This window comes from Paroedura picta, chromosome 16, assembly GCF_049243985.1.
Source record: "Paroedura picta isolate Pp20150507F chromosome 16, Ppicta_v3.0, whole genome shotgun sequence".
In the NCBI taxonomy this organism is placed as follows: Eukaryota; Metazoa; Chordata; class Lepidosauria; order Squamata; family Gekkonidae; genus Paroedura; species Paroedura picta.
Window position 1 is genome coordinate 6,583,754 of NC_135384.1, and position 18,535 is coordinate 6,602,288.

At 48.7% G+C, this 18,535-nt stretch overlaps 1 protein-coding gene across 1 annotated transcript; it reads left to right on the plus strand.

Moving 5' to 3' along the window:
* The first annotated feature begins 1,205 nt into the window (after positions 1 to 1,205).
* U2AF2 (U2 small nuclear RNA auxiliary factor 2) lies at positions 1,206 to 18,226 on the plus strand. The gene is made up of 12 exons (XM_077312915.1): positions 1,206 to 1,467; positions 6,682 to 6,817; positions 7,531 to 7,560; positions 7,860 to 7,963; positions 8,287 to 8,438; positions 9,080 to 9,196; positions 10,660 to 10,798; positions 10,924 to 11,003; positions 11,708 to 11,830; positions 15,774 to 15,860; positions 16,564 to 16,812; positions 17,682 to 18,226. The coding sequence occupies exons 1-12, from the start codon at positions 1,419 to 1,421 to the stop codon at positions 17,814 to 17,816; spliced, it is 1,401 nt and encodes a 466-aa protein (XP_077169030.1). The 5' UTR covers positions 1,206 to 1,418; the 3' UTR covers positions 17,817 to 18,226.
* Positions 18,227 to 18,535: the final 309 nt, after the last annotated feature.

Here is an 18,535-nt window from a genome sequence, read left to right on the forward strand (position 1 = left end):
TATGGGCATTGAATGGTCAAATAAACACACACACACAACCACCCCTGAGTAGAAAAATGGATATAATGCAATCATTAGTAATCATCAGTGGGCCTTATTTATTTATTTATTTATTTATTTATCTATCATACTTCTATACCGCCCTCCCCGGAGGCTTATCTATACACTGTACACCCTGAAGAATATTTTCTGTTTAAAATTTACCTTTGAAGTGAATGGGAGATGGGTCATGTGTTTTATACACCATGTAAAAGTTAAACTCAGGTTGCCAAGTCTACTGTACAAAATTGTGGCACCTGGGGAGAGTCTCTGGTAGGAAATAATGACACAGTTCCACAAACCAGCCATTTCCTCCAGGGAAACTCATAACTGGTCTGGAGAGAAATTATTTCAGGTTCTTTGGAAACGAAGCATATCAACGAAAATGTTCTGCCAGGCCTTTATTGTTATACACAAGTGTATAATCCAGAACTTCTTTTGGTAAATTTTTTTGCTATTCTTCATAACCACAAAGAACAGGGAGAAATATTTAACTTTTGAACTTTATTATAGAGTTTTGTAAAAAAAAATTCTGCATCTTTCATCATTTCCCCCCCAGAGCAAACAGCTGCTTTGTACGGTGGATTCTATAGCTTTACCTTCCTCTGAGTTCCCTCCCTGCACCAATCTCGGCCACCCCTAGATCCATCCCCACGGTCTCCAGACAATTCCCATTCCAGAACTGACAAGGCTGTAGTAAAGAAGCACTTTGTGGCCCTTCTGAAATCACTAGATTTTAACTTTTAATGAACTCACTCAGGATTTTATGTATCATTATGTATTATTATGTTATGCTGTTATATTTCTTTATTTGTATGATGTGAGCCTTCCTGCGCCCCCAGGGGAAAGGCGGCATAAAAAATGGATAAACAAACTAAGCAAAACCGAGGATTGCTGATCAGAGGGGGGGAAGCAGACACAAAAATGCGTTTATTGCTCCACATCGCATCTTTCACGTGTTTAAAACAACTTCCCCTTGGAACACGTGAATATGCAATTCGATTCACAATCCACCGCCGGAGACAGCCGAAGAGTTCCGAAGCCACTCGGGGGCGCGGAACTGAGCACAGGAAGTGACGTCTGGGGGCAGTTCCGAGTCTTTCCGGCTAGAGGAGGGAAAACAAACAAAACACCGCGTCTGTCCCGGAAAGGCGTGGCCTCCTTTCGCGGGGGTTTCTGGGACGACTCCCCCTCCCGCTCCCCGCCAGCATTGTCCTCGTGCGCGTTCGCGAGCCTCTTCCGGAGAGAGCCGAGCGCCTCCGGAAGCTGCCGAGCTCGGGGGAAGGCGCCGCCGCGGCCTAGCGTGAGGCGAGAAGCGGGCCGACCGCAGCAGAGCAGCAGCCGTGAGGCCGGGCCGGGGCCGACCTCCTCCCGCTACCATGTCCGACTTCGACGAGTTCGAGCGGCAGCTCAACGAGAACAAGCAGGGTGAGCCCGAGAGGGAGGGAAGCAGCGCCAGGCCCGAAAGGCGCCCAGACGCGGCGGCCGCGTGGGGTGGCGACTCGCCCTCCGGCCTCTCCCCGCCCTTCTCCGCCGCCCGGGCGGGCTAAATTGGCGGGAGTCTGTTGGGGGGGGGTTCCGTGGCCCGCGCAGCCGCCCTGATGAGGGGGGGGGTCCTTCGAAGCCCCCTCCCCCCGAGCGGGGTCTTTCCCTTCAGCCTCCTCGCGAGGAGGCGTCGAAATGGCGGTTCCTTTTTGGGGAAAGTGGAGAAGCGGGTGGGGGGGGGTTCCTCCTGTTTTCTCCCCTCCCCCAATTTGGTTTGGAGGCCTTTTTCTTTCCCCCCCCCCCGCGCCCCTTTTTGTCTATTCTGATGTTTGTCCAACCCCCAGGGCGATCAGGCACGGGATCTTCAAGAAAAGTGAAGAAAAAGAGCTGGGTTTTTTGGGGGGAGGGGTTATACCGTTTTTTACCACCCTAAGGAGTCCTAGAGGGGCTTACAATGGCCTTCCCTTCCTCTTCCCCCCCCCCCCATCCCAACATGCACCTAACGAGTGGAGGCTGTGAGAGCTCTGAACTGCTGTGTGAGAACAGCTTCCAACAGGACTGCGACTAGGCCAAGGTCACCCAGCAGGCCTCATGGGTCTCCAAGCTGCTGGCAATCACTTTTCTTTCTTTCCTCTCTCCACAAAAGAGATACCCTGTGAGGCTGAGAAAACCGGGACTGGCTCAGTGTCACCCAGCCTCATGTACCTCATAGCGACTTACAATCGCCTTCCCCTCCCCACAACAGACAGCCTGTGAGTTAGGTGAGGTTGAGAGAGAACTGGGACTGGCGCAAGGTCACCCAGCACTCATGTGTCTCAAAGGGGCTTACTGCCGCCTTCCCTTCCTCTCCCCACAACAGACATCACATGAGGCTGAGAAAAGCTCTAGGAGAACTGGGACTAGCTCAGAGTCACTCAGTAGCCTTCATGTGGAGGATTGGGAAGCAACCCCCAGTTCTCCAGATCAGAGGCTGCTGCTCCTAACCACTACACTAAGGCAAGAGACTTTCAGAGGTGGCCTGCCATTGCTGGCTTGTGAGTAGTCACCCTCACCATCTGTTTTGGCCTCTGTAGCACAAATCTTGAATTTGCCTTCCCCCAAACCTGGCATATTACTTTCTGCTGAAAGTAGCCACTTATCTCTGGTATCTCTCTGTCATATGTATCAAAGGTATCCTCTGGCCAGGCCTCTCAGCTACCCAGAGGTGAGAGGGGTGTGGCAGCCATAAGAATGGGCCTCAGGGAATTCCAATTTGGTGGGTAGGATGGAGCCCTGGGTGACTTCCTTTCACTCCTTGCTCAAAGTTAAAACTGACATTGTACTCCCTTAGGCTGTTGGGTTGATCCAGGGTTTTGTGAAAACCCGGGGGTCCTTGATGGTCCTGGAAAGGTTTCCTGAATGAGTAAAAGTTAATTGATTTTTGATATATTCTTTAAAAATTGTTAAACATTTATTGGGTGATATGACTGTATTTGGTTATGCCAACCCATTCCCCCCCCCCAAATGGCCAATGATGGGGTAGGGACGGGAGGGGTCCCAGATGGGCATGTGCAAAGCTATGCTTTCCAACCATATTCTGCACTATCAAACCACTTCTGGGGTTTCTTGAAGTCTGAAGAATATTTCAGGGGTTTCTTAATGGTAGAAAAAAGTTGCAAAAGGCTGGGTAAATCTCCTCAAACTCATCATGAGAATCCTCCAAACTCTTATATGTCTGTCCTTCAGAACAAAATATTAGGTTTCTTCCCACAAGTTGCTCTTGCAGAAATTTGAGATTACATTGTTTTCCGCCCCCTTACCTGAGCGCATGAGCGTCCATGACATGGGTTTATGTTAAGGGGCCTATAGTTAGTTATTATAGAATCATAGAATCATAGAGTTGGAAGGGGCCATACAGGCCATCTAGTCCAACCCCCTGCTCAACGCAGGATCAGCCCTGAGCATCCAAAAGCATCCAAGAAAAGTGTGTATCCAACCTTTGCTTGAAGACTGCCAGTGAATTATTACTCAAGAAGATCTGTAATTTATCTCTCTTGGTGGTGCTGGTGTACTTCTGACCACTCTTCATTTAAATTTTTTCACACCGCATTGAGCCATGTGTAATTCATATATACCGGAGATGGCAAACTCCAGCGTTCCTCCTCGGCTTTCTGCTTCACCATGGCCAAGCATTCGCATGATCAAATGCGGCTTTTGTGTATACAAAATGTCTCACCTCTTTTGCTGCTTGTACAAATGAGAACTAAAAACGGCTTCTATAAAGCATCTCTGGCTGATGGTAATCCTTAATTGCCACAGACAACTGGACAAGTGGCTGCTTAAAAACAGAGCAGTATGTTTCCATTGGGGGTGATTTGAAAGAGGTGTGATTTACTTCCATCATGTCCACATGCTCTTCAACACAGGCTGACTTTTTCTTTTTGGTTGGATATTTTTAAGAACAGTTCTCTTGAGACTTTTTTGTGAAGGGGCTGCGCGTAGTGCTTAGCAGCTTAAATGTATTGACCCTCCTGTTCAGCATATTATAAATATATGCAGATATAGTAAGGGTATATATCAAACCAGTGCAGTAGTACTCAAATAGTACTCAAGTGCATTGGAGCCAGGAGCTTTAATTTCCTGCATTTGTCAGGCTGCTGAGACAGGCCAAGCCTTCTTTCCCTGCCGAGACCTGGTAGATTGAATGGCCTTTGACCCTGACCCATTGTTGATCCACACTCAGCTGTGGGGGTGAAGGCACCTACTGATCCATCAGTGAAATGTGTGTGTGTGTGTGTCAGAGGTCATTCCTAAGATGCTTTCTTGTGCAGGGAGATCCTATTTTTCTGCATGAGATTATTATCCCAGTCCACAGATCCTTATACATAATGTGAGGTATTCATTCGTGTGAATGCATACTGGATTGGGTTCCTCAGAAGGTAAACATAAATTCACAAATTCTTTTTCCCCCTCACTGATTTGAGAAAGCTTAATGGACAGTGAAGCATAGTGGATGATGATTTACGGCATTGACAGATTCTTATCGCGGTGTTGGTATATTCCCTTGGGTTTAGAATACATTTGAAAGTACTAAATGCGGTAGAGAAAAAGGCGACCATAGATGGCAGGTCTGTAGCGGCTTATTCCAGGGTTGTTCACTGCATCATGATTGCTGATGGCAGGAGTTGATTCCTATCCCAACTTGCAGTTTGAAGAATTAAATAGCCTGCAGAACTGAGGAGAGTTGAATTCCCCTTGAAGATTCAGAGTTCTATATAGATGCCACATTTTGTTCTCCTGTTTGTGTGAATTTTTAGAAGCCAGAAACCTGTGCCTGCCTCTTTCCAGAGAGTCTTTGCACATACATCCCTAATTTCATGGTACGGCAACAGATGTCAGTACAAATATGGCTTTATGCTGGTTGTCCTACAACATTGCTGCTTATTGTTCCCTTCCCGCCCAGCTGCATGGGTCCTCTCTGCTATTCAGAACAGTTCTTCCTTATGTTGGAATCTGGTCTTCTGAATTTTATTGCTTGCTGCTGGTGTCTTAACTCTGACCTACTTTGTTCAAAATCGGCAGTCCGATAGCAGTTCTTATTTCTGGGAGTAGCTAACTATCATACCTTGTCTAGAACGGAGTATTAAGAGTTCATATTTTCAGAGCAAAGATGACTAGGCATGTAACTTTTCCTAGCTGAATCTGCTGTGTTTCAGTTGCACAGGCCCTAATGCCAAGAACTAATTGATTTGCCTTAAAGAGATGAATAACTCTCCTCCCACAATTCCTTAGCAGCTTATGCCAGAGTCCTAAAGTTCCCTTTCATGGTGAATAAACTCCTACCAACAAATCCAAGAGCCTCAATAGACGGTCAGGAACAACCTTTCTTTGCAGGCTATTGATCTGCTACTGCCAAGTAAAGTAAGATTTCACATACACAGTTTAATTTAGGTATGTCAAGTACTACCAAATTTATCAATTGGCACAATTGATTCATTTTTAGAATTATTTGGGTAGGACTCAGGACTGTGTCCATAAGGAATTGGACATGCAGTGTAATTGACCACTGAAGCTAAGCAGAGATTCTCTCTACTTTTTGTGTTCTAATCTAAGTAAATGCTTGGTAAGAGTCAGTTTTGTACAGTGGTCATAAGATAAGGTTCAAATTTCTTCTAACCATGAAACTCATTGGGTGACTGTTGGCCACTGACTCTGTCTAACCTGCCTCCCTGGGAAGATGCAACGAGGGAGGGAAAAACTATACATCATGCCTTAAGCTCCTTGGAGAAAGGGCAGGATAAAAGGAAATTTAAAAATGTGTCTGTAATTTTTAATTACTGTTTAAACAGTAGCAAGCAAAGATGATTGACTTGTGCAGAATTTAAACCCCATGGCCCTTTCCACCAACTAGTGTGAACAATCCTGGATGCATTTAAAGCTGTGAGCTCTTGGGCCCCAAGTAGATGTTGAGCCCTGCCAAGCTGGGCAGGAGGTAGTCTCATCCATCTGTCTTTTATTGGGAGTTGGAGGGAATCAAATCATGTGTGTCTCAGTTCCCATAGGTCAGGCCATGTTAAATAGCTTGAGGATGAGAATTGTTATTGCCAATTAAAATGCTTCATTCTGACTTGTAGACTCAAGGTAACATCTGTTTTGAAAAGTTGAGCTTTCTCTTTCCTTATGCTGTAAGAGCAAATTTGCACTTTCAGATCTTTCTCCAATTACATCTGGGATATTTACGTTACCACCTCGGTGATGAAGGGTATATGGTACAGTGGGATTGGGGAACAGGGAGATTGAACTTCCCAGAGCAGTTTTATGCATACAAGCTGTCAAGTATCCTCATGGTATGTGCGGGCTTTCCTTCACATTTCCAACCTTCCCTTGAGGATTTCAGTTTCTGAGGTGGATGAAACCCTTCCTACAGCAGGTGAAGGCTTACTGCTTTGTGGTTGTAAAGGGTTTGATCGCAGACAGAAAGGGTTGAGTCTAACCCACATGACCAAGGGCTACAGTGTTGAATGCATTTCCCTTTTTGAGCTTATGGGTACCTTTGAATGGTGACACGGAGTGGTGGGTGCAGACCCAGAATGGCTGTCGGGGAAGGTGCTCAGACGTGCTCAGAGGAAGTCCCAAGTGCAGCCAGTAGCTCACTATACCTCATGCTGTCCCCTTCAGAACGCGACAAAGAGAACCGTCACCGGAAACGCAGCCACAGTCGCTCGCGGAGTCGCGACAGGAAACGCCGCAGCCGTAGCCGTGACCGGCGCAACAGGGACCAGCGGAGTGTCTCACGGGATCGCCGGAGACGCAGGTACTGGCTGTGGGATGGGGCGCATGCTTTTTTCTCTGCAGCTTTGGGGGTGGGGGGCTCTAGCCCATTGCCTGTGCTGAGCAAGAACCTGAACACCTTTAAAGCATGGGGCTCTCCGCTGTTCATTGTATGGGTAGGTGGGGGAATAAGGAAAGTGCACAAAGAATTGAAATAAATAAAATGTCACCCTCTATCTGTTCTCTCAACTCCTGACTTTCTATTTTCCTCGTCAGATTGAGCTTCAAAGCCCTCGCACTGTCACCTTCCCTTGTTTTGTTTAAGTCTAATATATAAGTTTCCTTTGTTTTCATAATGATCAGAGTTTGCTCAAGCATTTTTTTAAAAACTCAGTGGTCACTACTGATATCTGACTATGGCAAGGGCTTTGTGTTTCCTAGTGGATTGTCTTTTGTGAAGAGCTGCCTTTCTGGTCAGACAGCTCCTTTATATTTTTTAACATGGGAAGTTCTCACATCCCCTTGCATTTGAGTAAATACTGTATTTTCTTTCCCTTTGGACACAATTATAACATTGACAGTGGTGCTCTCCAGTGCAGCTTCTCCACCATCCCAGTCTCTCAGTTGTCTCTCTGCTCTCTCCGGATTGATGAGGCTGCAAGGCCACAAGTGGAACTTTCCTTATAGGACGCCTAGACCTATTTTGCCCAGGAGGGAAGGAAGCAAACTCATTTTGTTTTGTTTTTTCCTTTTCAGATCGCCTCTTAGCCTCTCAGGTCCTTTGAGGTGAGTATTGCAAATTGTCCCTTGTGCTGACCAAGAAGGGGTGGGGAGCACTTTGAGGCGGAAGAAAACTCCATGGGGTGAGGAAATGGCAATCATATCTGATTCTGGGCATTTCCATCCTTGCCAGTACACACATCACATAGCAGCCAAGAACTCCTGTAGACGCCATGCTGGGAATCATTTTTAGAGTTACAAATTAACAGGGATCAGCACCTTGTGATGATGTCTCAAGCTGAAACTAACCAAAGATAGCCTCTTTCACCCTGGTCTTCAATTGGTCACCCTCTTTCCCTCCACAGCCGTTCTCCACGGCATGAGAAGAAGAAGAAGGTCCGCAAGTACTGGGATGTCCCGCCTCCAGGCTTTGAACACATCACACCCATGCAGTATAAAGCCATGCAAGGTATAAAGCAATCATGAACACTAATAAGGAAAATTGGAATTATCTGCCTCTAAGATGGTGACTCCATAGTGCACGGAGAGCCCCCCAGTTCCACACTCAGTCCTTGGACTGGTCATTCCATTTGAAATGCAGTTAGTTTACTGGACAACTTGTGAACCTTGAAAAAGGATTAAATCTCCCCTCTCATCAATTTGTCGCAGTTTTATTAAATGCTGTGTATTTTTGGAGTGATGTTTGTCAGAAGTGCAGTGTTTTAATCTGCAGTATTTTTAACCTCGTGATCTCGGGATTGTAATTTTTGGTGCTGTTTGTTTCCTCCCCAGCTGCGGGGCAGATTCCAGCTACAGCTCTCTTGCCAACCATGACCCCTGATGGGCTGGCAGTGACCCCTACTCCTGTGCCTGTGGTGGGCAGCCAGATGACACGGCAAGCCCGGCGTCTCTATGTGGGAAATATCCCTTTTGGAATTACTGAGGTACCGACGGCTTCCTTGTCCACGTCTCTGATCTCACCAACGCATTAATCCCTTTCTCTTTTTTGATCTGGGCGATTATGAGCAGTGGATCTACGTGGAGGCTTCACTGAAGCAGTTGGGAGGGTGAAGGCATAGAATAGGGGTGACCAAACTGTGGCTCTCCCGATATCTATGGGCTTATAATTCCCTGCCGGCAGGGCAAAGAGAACAAGGCAGTGGGAACGAGAAATAACTGCCTTTTACTCTCGTAGTGAGCAGGAGGTTCAGTACGCCTGGTGGCTATTTCGATCTGTCTATCAAAAAACAAAAAATCCAAATAGTTGTTTCCATTTCTCTTTAAAGTGAATAGTGTGTGGGGCTACGAAGGGGATTGCGGTTACAGCAGGCAAGTTGGCAGTTTTGTTTATAATCCCATTGGGGTCCTAAAAGCCTTTCACGGAGTCATAGAGTCATAGAGTCGGAAGGGACCTTCAGGGTCATCTAGTCAACCCCCTGCAGAGTGCAGGAAATTCACAAATACCTGACCACCCACAGCGACCCCAATTCCATGCCCAGATGATGACCCCTCCCCCCCAGAAAACCTCCCAGAATCTCATCCTTTGCCACTGATGTGTCTTCTTTCATGTCTTATTCTCCAACAGGAAGCTATGATGGATTTCTTCAACGCTCAGATGCGTCTCGGGGGTCTTACCCAGGCTCCTGGCAACCCAGTCTTGGCAGTGCAGATCAACCAAGACAAGAACTTTGCATTTTTGGAGGTCAGTTGGAGGCTGTGATATATGCAGAGTAGAGCAACCCAACTGTGGTGTTTGGTGGCTGTTTTGTAATCCTAATTCTTCAAGGAGCATCTTGCTAGTCACTTTGTTTGCAAGGGAAAAGCAAAACAAAAACTACCGAGTCAAAGGTGTTATTTGTTTTGGTTTGGTTAGTTTTTGTTATCGTATAAATCAGGTTTCCAGCATAGAGAGGTAGTAGATGTGTCTTGACTGGGACACACTGAATTACCTGCCCCTGAACACCCAAACATAGGCTCACCTCTCAATCCTGTTCATTGAGATGACCTATTCAAACAATGGTCTCCTCTCAGCTTGGTGTAGTGGTTAAGAGAGGCAGTTTCTAGTCTGGCCAGCTGGGTTTCATTCCCCGCGCCTCCACATGCAGGCAGCTGTATGACATTGGACTACTCACAGTGCCGATAGTGCTGTCCTGACCGAGCAGTAATCTCAGGGCTCTCTCAGCCTCACACTTCACAGGGTGTCTGTTGTGGGGAGAGGAAAGGAAAGCAATTGTCAGTCGTCTGCCTGTAGAAGCTGTGAATTGAAAATAGGCTTCCACCTGGCAGATGCCTCTTTTGGTCACTGTGTTGGGTCAGATCACTTTTCATAAGGGATTAATATTAAGAAGAAGAAGAAGAAGAAGAGTTGGTTCTTATATGCCGCTTTTCCCTACCCGAAGGAGGCTCAAAGCGGCTTACAGTCGCCTTCCCATTCCTCTCCCCACAACAGACACCCTGTGAGGTGGGTGAGGCTGAGAGAGCGCTGATATCACTGCCCGGTCAGAACAGTTTTATCAGTGCCGTGGCAAGCCCAAGGTCACCCAGCTGGTTGCATGTGGGGGAGCGCAGAATCGAACCCGGCATGCCAGATTAGAAGTCCGCACTCCTAACGACTACACCAAACTGGCTCTTAAGGTATGGAAGGTTCTTGGGTGATGGGGTCATAAAGTCCTGAGTCACAGACATAGCGCAGGTCGAGAGTACACAGTTCACACTGTGCAGGAGTTTAGGTTGGTGGAAAGCAAATTTCATAATAGCTGCCTTCATGCAAGTGCCGGGAAGCTGTTAAAGAAACAATAGTTCAGTTGTTCTTGACATTGACGTGCGAGAAACCCAGATGCAGCAGGGACTTCTGGCAACAAGGCACTACTTATGTGGCCAGTTCTCATCATTTCTGTTGTGGAATTTTAGATTAGAATACTAAATGGCTTTTTGGGGGGGTCAGTTTCCAGCTGGGGATGGGAAGGGAGAATGTAAAGCCACGTGATCTGGTTAATTCCTTGGCATCTCTGCTGCTTCCATCACTTCTTGTTAATGTTAAGGCAATGACCAAAGGTCTCAAGTTCCTAACTTAGAGGCCTGAAGAAGCACCCGCTTGCCGCTTGGTACGTGACCTCCCTCTTCCTAGCGCTTCTCACGTTCCTCTCGTTTTTGTTCTTCCTGCAGTTTCGTTCGGTGGATGAAACAACCCAGGCTATGGCCTTTGACGGGATCATTTTTCAGGGACAGTCACTGAAGATCAGGCGCCCCCATGATTACCAGCCACTCCCTGGCATGTCTGAAAATCCTTCTGTCTATGTGCCAGGTGTGTGCATTGGGATTCTGCTAAAAAGAGAGGAGCTGGCTGTGTGATACTCAAAAGATGTAGGCAGTTTGATATGGTTGATGCTAAACACTCAAGACTGAGACACACCCCTTTCCCTTTTTCAGGTGTTGTTTCCACAGTGGTTCCAGACTCTGCTCACAAGCTGTTCATTGGGGGTCTGCCAAACTATCTTAATGATGATCAGGTAAGCCTGGGAGTAGGAAAAGCAGTTTAACGACTTCCAAAGTACTTCCACCCACAGCCACTTCCTACAAAGGCCAGGAAATGTCAGACAGGTGCTCGTGGAACTTCGTTCACCTACAGAAGTCACCCTTTTGATCTGCATTCTATGAGACTGCATAGCTTTCTCCCGTAACTACCACACACAGGGCTTAAGCCTCTTCCGTACTGGGCTGGGGAAGGAGGTGCACATGAAATCGGTGTGACCTAGTATTTATTCCTGTGTCTTCAGAGTCTTGTTCTTTTTTCCTTTGCCAGACTTCAGGATGCACTTGGCTCGCTGTGCAAATCGAGCAAGTTCTCTCTGTGTCTGTACCTCCTCCACAAATACTTATTTTGGTCAATCTGTGGGGGCAGAGTGGAAAATGACTGGATCGTAGAATCATAGAGTGGGAAGAGATCTCTGGGGTCACCTAGTCCCAACCCCCTGCAGAACGCAGGGAATTCACAACTACCTGCCAACCCACCATGACCCCTATTCCATGCCCCCCAAAGAAAAACCCAGACCCCCTGGCCAGTCTGGCCTGGAAGAAATTCGCCTTCTGATCCCAACGTGGCAATTGGCATTTCCCTGGGCATGCAAGCAAGGGCCACAAGAGACAAGCACGGTCACAAACCCTTCTGCTCATCTGCTCACAACTGACTGCAGTTTTCTCCTCTGGCTGCCAGGTCAAGGAGTTGCTCACTTCTTTTGGGCCCCTGAAGGCTTTCAACCTCGTGAAGGACAGCGCCACAGGCCTGTCAAAAGGTTACGCCTTCTGTGAATACGTGGACATCAACGTCACAGACCAGGTAGGGCCAGCCTCCCTCTTTCATCCTTCTTACCTTTTTGCTCCGCAGCGGCTCGCCGACCTGCCCCGTGGGACGAGGGGGGTTCTTTGTCCTTTGAGCAGGTGGGGCGTTTTTTTTTCTCTCCTCCTCCCCTCTAGGGGGCGCCAGCTTTTCTCTCCTTTACAGCACAGCTGCTGGCTTAGCGGCAGACACCATCGAGTTAGTGTTCTGATCACTTCTGCTTTTTGTTCCCCCCAAAAAAACCAACAACTCTCCCCGAATGTTAGTCGGAGAAGGCTTCGGCCTTTTTGCGAAGACCCCGGCCGCCGTGCCCGACCGAGAGCCGGTAAGAAGCCCTCCCCTCACCAGCCAGGAAAGAGCCGGGTCCGTAGCGCATCTTGCCCATGTCCCCCCCACCCCCCACCCCGAAGTGACTTTTCCATCCCACATGGCTTAACGACGGTGTTTCCTTTCTCCCGCTGTGCTTTGTGTTACAGCGGGAGGAGGTGGAAACAGGGCCTTAATCTTTAGATGTGCTTTGCTTGCCGACTCCAGTGGGAGTTGCAAAACGCAAGTCTGGCCAGATATGCTGTAACGATAACAACAATAATACTTAATAACAGTAAACCAAAGGAAGAGCGCTCGTGTCCCTTTGCCCCTGTTGGAGAGGGGGGATCTGTGGTAGAGAAGAAACACCCCACAAAACCCCATAGGGTTCAAAGAGTGTCGGTGGTAAATTTGCATGCTGAGCTCAAGCTCTACTTTCTGGGTTGAGCCGATAAGGGTTACTGCATGTTTTTAAAACGACTGTGTGCCTCTGTTGGTGTGTATGGGTACGTGTGTCTCTCTTTTTTTATTTTAAATATACCCTCACGCACACATCTGCTTCATGTCTGTGCAGTCTTTCTTCCCATATGCCGCTTGGGAAGTCCATTTTTGTTTCACAGCCTTCCCCCTCTCCCTCCTGCTCCGCCCTTCCCTGGTCTCTCTGCATTAAGGAGAAAGGTATCTGTTTTAGCCAGAGCTAAAACGCTTGGTTTAGACATCCAGAGTCTGACTGGGCCTCTCTGGAAGGAAGACTGAATTGGGGAGTGGGGGTTGGTCGTTTTCGGATGTTTGAGTGGGTACTGGGAGGAGAAAGGGCTGCTTGCCAGCCTGTGAGGCTGTGACAGAATGCAGTTTAGTTTACTGTAAGGAAACTTGGGGGAACATTTTTCTGAACCGTAACCAGAAATCAGAGGGATTCGAGTGGGTCACTGTGTTGGTCTGAAGTAGCACAACAAAATCAGAGTCCGATAGTACCTTTAAGACCAACAAAGGTTTATTCAAGGCGTGAGCTTTTGAGTGCAGGCACACTTCCTCAGACAGTGCATAATTCAGAGGAAAATATAGTTACTATGTCTCTGGCTGCAAAGTTGGCGGGGGGGGGGAGCACAGGGACTACCAAATGGGTAGAGAGACAGCGTGGTGTGGTGGTTCGCACCTTGAAACCAGCTACTGCTAAAAGGACTAGAGGACGAATGATCTGCGAGCCCCCCTGAGCTGTGGGCCTTGTGCCAAGAATGGAAGGGCCAGTCCTTTGCAGCTGCTCCCCCTCTAAAAAAACCCTCTTCTCTGCCACTTCTGATCTCTAATCTCAGCAACCAGCAGCTGCTGGGGAACAGAGAGAGAGAGAGAGAGAGAGAGAGAGAGTAGCGCCAATGTAGCGTCTGCCTTGTAAAAGCAAGCTGGCCACAGCAGGTGTGGGAGTGGCTTTATTCCCCTTTCCCCATGGCCGGCTTGCTCTCCCTCCCTTGCCTGAACTGTTGTTGCTGAGGAGGAAGCAAGGAGACGGAGGGGAGACCTTTCACCTCGCTGCACCTACACAAGCCTCAACAGCCCTGTATGCTCAGTTGGACGGTATATCCTTGCACGTGTGGCAGTAGTGATGCCCAAGGTATTGCATACATGGTTCTCCATCAGCCATGGAGTGAGCACCGTTGCTTTAAGGGCTGTTTCCAAAAGGCTTCTTCTGCACTCTGCAGATGCCAGTGCTCTTGGTATTGAGAGAGCAAGGATGGCAGGCCTAACCTTTGCCACACTGTCTTTCAGTCAGTTTCCGGAATGTCTCCTAGGAGTATGCACACACGCACGCAGACACGCTCAGTAAATGCACACTTGCTGCACCAGTAAGACGCTGCCTCAGTTTTGAAAAAGGGGGTGCAGAATTGGAGGCGCCCAAACGAAGACGGCACCCACACAAAGACACTTTAGGGAGACAAACTTCTCCAGGATATTAAAGGGCAGCTTAGAACTCTCTCACCCCACAGAGCGTGAGGAGAAACAGCCCTGGAGCCTTCGATCCCCTAGGAGCAGTGGAGACTTTCCATTTGGAGCCAGGGAGCCTTTGGCTTTGCAAAGCACTTTACGGCAATCCTATATTAAACACACAACTTGTTCGAACAGCAATGTGCTGGAGGCCAAATGGCTGAGATGGTGTTTGAACCCCAGTGTTTTGTATGTTACACATCCATGCGCAAGTGGCTGTGAATACAAGTCACTTGTCTCCATGCTATAGTTCTGTAACACTTCTGTATTTTCAGTTGTCTTTGGAAGTGTTCCGCAAAACAAATGCCTTAAACAAGAAAGCAGGATGAATAAAAGCTATGTTGAACAACCAGTTGCAGCAGAAATGCCAGTCAGTACAAAGAGCTGCTTCTCAAAACGCAGATGAGAGTCAAGCTCCTGGCATGCTGTGAGAGTGGGAGTCAGCAGCCTGCCATTCCAGAAGAAGAACTGGCTGATGTCAAATTTAGGAGTGGTTCATATGGGAAAAGCTGCTTTCTGAGACGTCCAGGTTTCAAGCTGTTAAGGATAAAAGCTAGCACAGGCCAGTAGCCAGTGTAGTTTGAAAACAGGTAGAATTTGATTTGAGGAGACACAACAGCAACACTTGAGTTCGCAGCTGCAGTTTTGTGACCTCTTGATGGGCAGCCCCACATTGAGAGAATCACCACACTGATTTCAGCTACCATCGTGGGCAGCTGATTCTGTCTTCGTACTGAAAGCTGTGCCCTTCCAGTCGCTGCCAGGCAACCTCTCACTTTCTCCTCCGTTAACTCGCTCAAAAGTTGTGGCCAGCGGTTTGTGCATCCTTCAAAACAGAAGTTCAGATGTCTGGCTAGACAGTTTTGAATTCCTGCAGCCCTGAGTAATTGTTGATTCAGCTATGGCTTGATTTGCTGTTTAAATTCCTGTCCACCCCTGGGAGAAATCTGCCAGGCCATTCTCAAAGTGGGTGGGAGTCTGGGAGCCTTAATGCATGTGGAATTCACTTCTGCCACACGGCAGAGCTATGTGCCGCCCACAAGACTCGGAGCGGTTCTTGCAGGGAGGTGGAAGTTCTTTGGTGCTCGGCCTTCCTCCTGGTGGAAGAAAACAACTCTTTGGAATGAGAAGCCTGTCTGCCACCCTAGAAGGTACTGGAAGGAAAGTAAATATTGCTCTGGAACAAGGAAGGGATGGTAGTTGCACTTGGTTGTTGGTGTGGATATGGCTCCAGGGCACACTCTGGGAAATTAGGGTCTCATCTCTCTCCTTTGGACTTCCTGTCTAGGCTAAGGACAGTTAGCTGAAGCTGAAACTTCACCTCTGCGCTCTTCTCCTTCATGCAGACAGTCCTTATCGACTCGCCTTAATTCCTTCCAATATGATGTATTTTAAAAATATATATTAATCCTCTGGCTACCATGCCCATTTTTGGCCCCGGTAGGTAACTAAAGCCAAATATGCTGTTAATTCCATGGCAGTGCGGTTCAGGTAGGAGTCGAGGGTTGGGGTGGGGTGGGAGGGCAGGAGGAGAAGCCACCTTTTTCTGCGTACGAATGTGTGGATGGTTTTGAAGCGAGGGTGGAGGGGCTGTGATTGGCAGTCTTGGAGGCTCCAGTTTTGAAGTGTCTGGATTCACTTTTTTCTGCCCTCGCAGGCCATCGCCGGCTTGAACGGCATGCAGTTGGGCGACAAGAAGCTGCTGGTGCAGAGAGCCAGCGTTGGAGCCAAGAATGCTACTCTGGTGAGCAAGGGAGTTGGCTGCTAGGAACGGGCCAGTGAGGGGGGCGGGGCCCAAAGACCTTGCATACCCCTGCAGATATTTGCCACCTTTATTGCCTGCGGATTGGTTAGCCAGAAGTAGGACACTGTGGGGAGATCCCTCACGCTTTTAACAATGCCTCGTTGCAGCCTGTTAGAAGAAAGCCGTCTGCCTCTTTCTTTTAGGGGCAAGTCCTAATGCTGCGAACCGTTCTAAATCTCTCAAACGCCACCCAGGAACATTTGCGTCAAGCGTTTTTGACCTCGCAGTGTCCTTTCCCGCTTTCATTCCAGCGTCAGGCAGAAGTAGACAAGTCGCACATGGCCCCGGTGGATTAAGGCAACGCTTTTGCCAGAAATAGCATGAAATACTTTCCCCTCCAGTGTTTTATCACGAACACCCAAGGAACCTTGTGCAACGAATATCTTGTCTTGTAATCCAGTGTTCTAGAACTGGGAAGTGTAGCTCCCATCTGCCGGTCATTAGAAACACGCAGTGCCCCCTTGCTGTTGACTAGGGTGACCTGGAGGCCCAATGCAAAACATTTCAGCTGAGGCTTCTGGGAACGCAGGAGGCGCTACCCGAAACGCTTCCGGAGTATTCTGGGAAAGGGGGAGTTGAGCTAACGATGCAGGTGCTTTTATTAGCTGCGCCTTCCTATCCCTGCCTCCTTCTCCACCCCCAGAGCACAATAAACCAGACCCCAGTGACCCTGCAGGTCCCAGGCCTGATGAGCTCCCAGGTTCAGATGGGCGGCCATCCCACCGAGGTCCTGTGCCTCATGAACATGGTGCTGCCCGAGGAGCTGCTCGATGATGAGGAGTACGAGGAGATTGTCGAGGACGTGCGCGACGAGTGCAGCAAGTACGGCGTGGTGAAGTCCATCGAGATCCCCCGGCCCGTAGACGGCGTCGAGGTGCCCGGCTGTGGAAAGGTACTTGGCCGGTTGCTCGGAATAAGGGTGCGCATAGAGCTCATCGGAGGATGCGGGGCTGCCCGAGGAATGCTGTCGCTCCCAAAATGTACGTTTGGCACCAACGTGGTTCCGTGTGCCTCACGGAGCAGGGAAAGTGATGTGGCTGTTGGCCAGTGGCTCTCGCTTCTGAGATGCTCCTGTAAAAGAGGGGCTGGGGTAACGCCCAAGGCCCAGGTGTTCAAATGGCTCCATGGTACTGTGGCTACAGTGCCGGACTAGGATCTGAGGATCCCAGGATTGAATCCACCCCCTGCCCCTGGACCTTGGGCCTCACCTGCTTCAGAGTTGTACGGAGTGTTGTAAGCCGCTGCCTTGGGCAGAAAAGTGGAGCATGCCTGAGGTAGATAATTACGACTGCAGTGGTCCAGGAAAAGCTTTCGGGGTGGTGGTGAATGAAGCGCTTGCACCGTTCCTTCCTGGGATTCCCGACAGGGAATTAAATCCGTGGAACGGACATGATCGTCAGGGCTCTTGGGGAAGGGCTAGGATTTGATCAACGGCGAGAAGGAAACGATTAAATTTTCCGACTGGAGCCAGTCGTTTTAAGAACGGCTCAGCCTCCCGCAAATATTTCCTGCCCTCAGTTTGTCAGAGCGTATCGGTTGAGCCTGCCAACCAGCTGTGCCCACGAAATGATTCACGAAGGCACGGATCCCCAGTTCCCTTTCCTAAGCACCACAAGCATATGGTTGGACATGTTGGCTATCGGGACCGGGGTGGGAGTGTTGGCTCTTGCTCCATTTGAGTGTGATGCTTTCAGTATTATAGGGAAAATGTTTTACTGTTCATCTTTTCTCTCCCCCCCCCCCCCCCCAATATCCCTGCAGATCTTTGTGGAATTCACATCCGTCTTCGACTGTCAGAAGGCCATGCAAGGCCTGACGGGCCGCAAGTTTGCAAACCGGGTTGTGGTGACCAAGTACTGCGACCCCGACTCCTACCATCGCCGAGACTTCTGGTAGTTGAGCCCTGAGCCAGGCTGGGGGTGGGTTGGGGGGGTTTCTGAGGAAGCAGGGGGGGCAGCTCGCTGGCCAGGGGGGGGGCTCCTTTAGCAGCGTAGCCTGTTTTACGGCCAAAACCACCCATTTTTCCCCCTCCCAATTGTCCCAATCCCTTTTCTATCCCTGCCACCAAATCCTTCACCCCCACGGTTCCCCAGTGATGGTTACTCTGTAGTAGAAATGTTGTCTTTTCTCCCTATTCCTCCCCTTTCTCCACGATGTTTCCGAATTTTTTTTTTTTTTTTGCTAAGAGGAGTTTTGCGCTCAGAAAGATGGGCCTGTTTTGTTGTATTTTCCTTTCCTCTGCGCTGTGTGTACGGACGACTATTTCTCTAGCGTTGTCTCTCATAATTAAACATTTTTTCCAATTCCCTGGTGTCGTTTGGCCAGCTTTCTCTTTCAGGTTTTGTTATCTGGGAATAAAAATACTCTAAGTGCAAAGGAAATCAGTCAAGAAACTGCCTGATTCTCCAGACTCATGCTGGGGTTGATTCTAAGAGCAAAAGGCATTGGAGTATAGTCTGGCTCATTCTCCTTGAGCTATCCAACTGCATGGGTCCAGGAATCGGCTTCTGTGTGCCAAAAGCCCCCTGTTTGCGCAGCATCAAGAACTAACTCATCAGTATTCCACCAAATATTCCACCAAAGGTCCCATGGGCTCATCTGGCCTCTGTACTTGG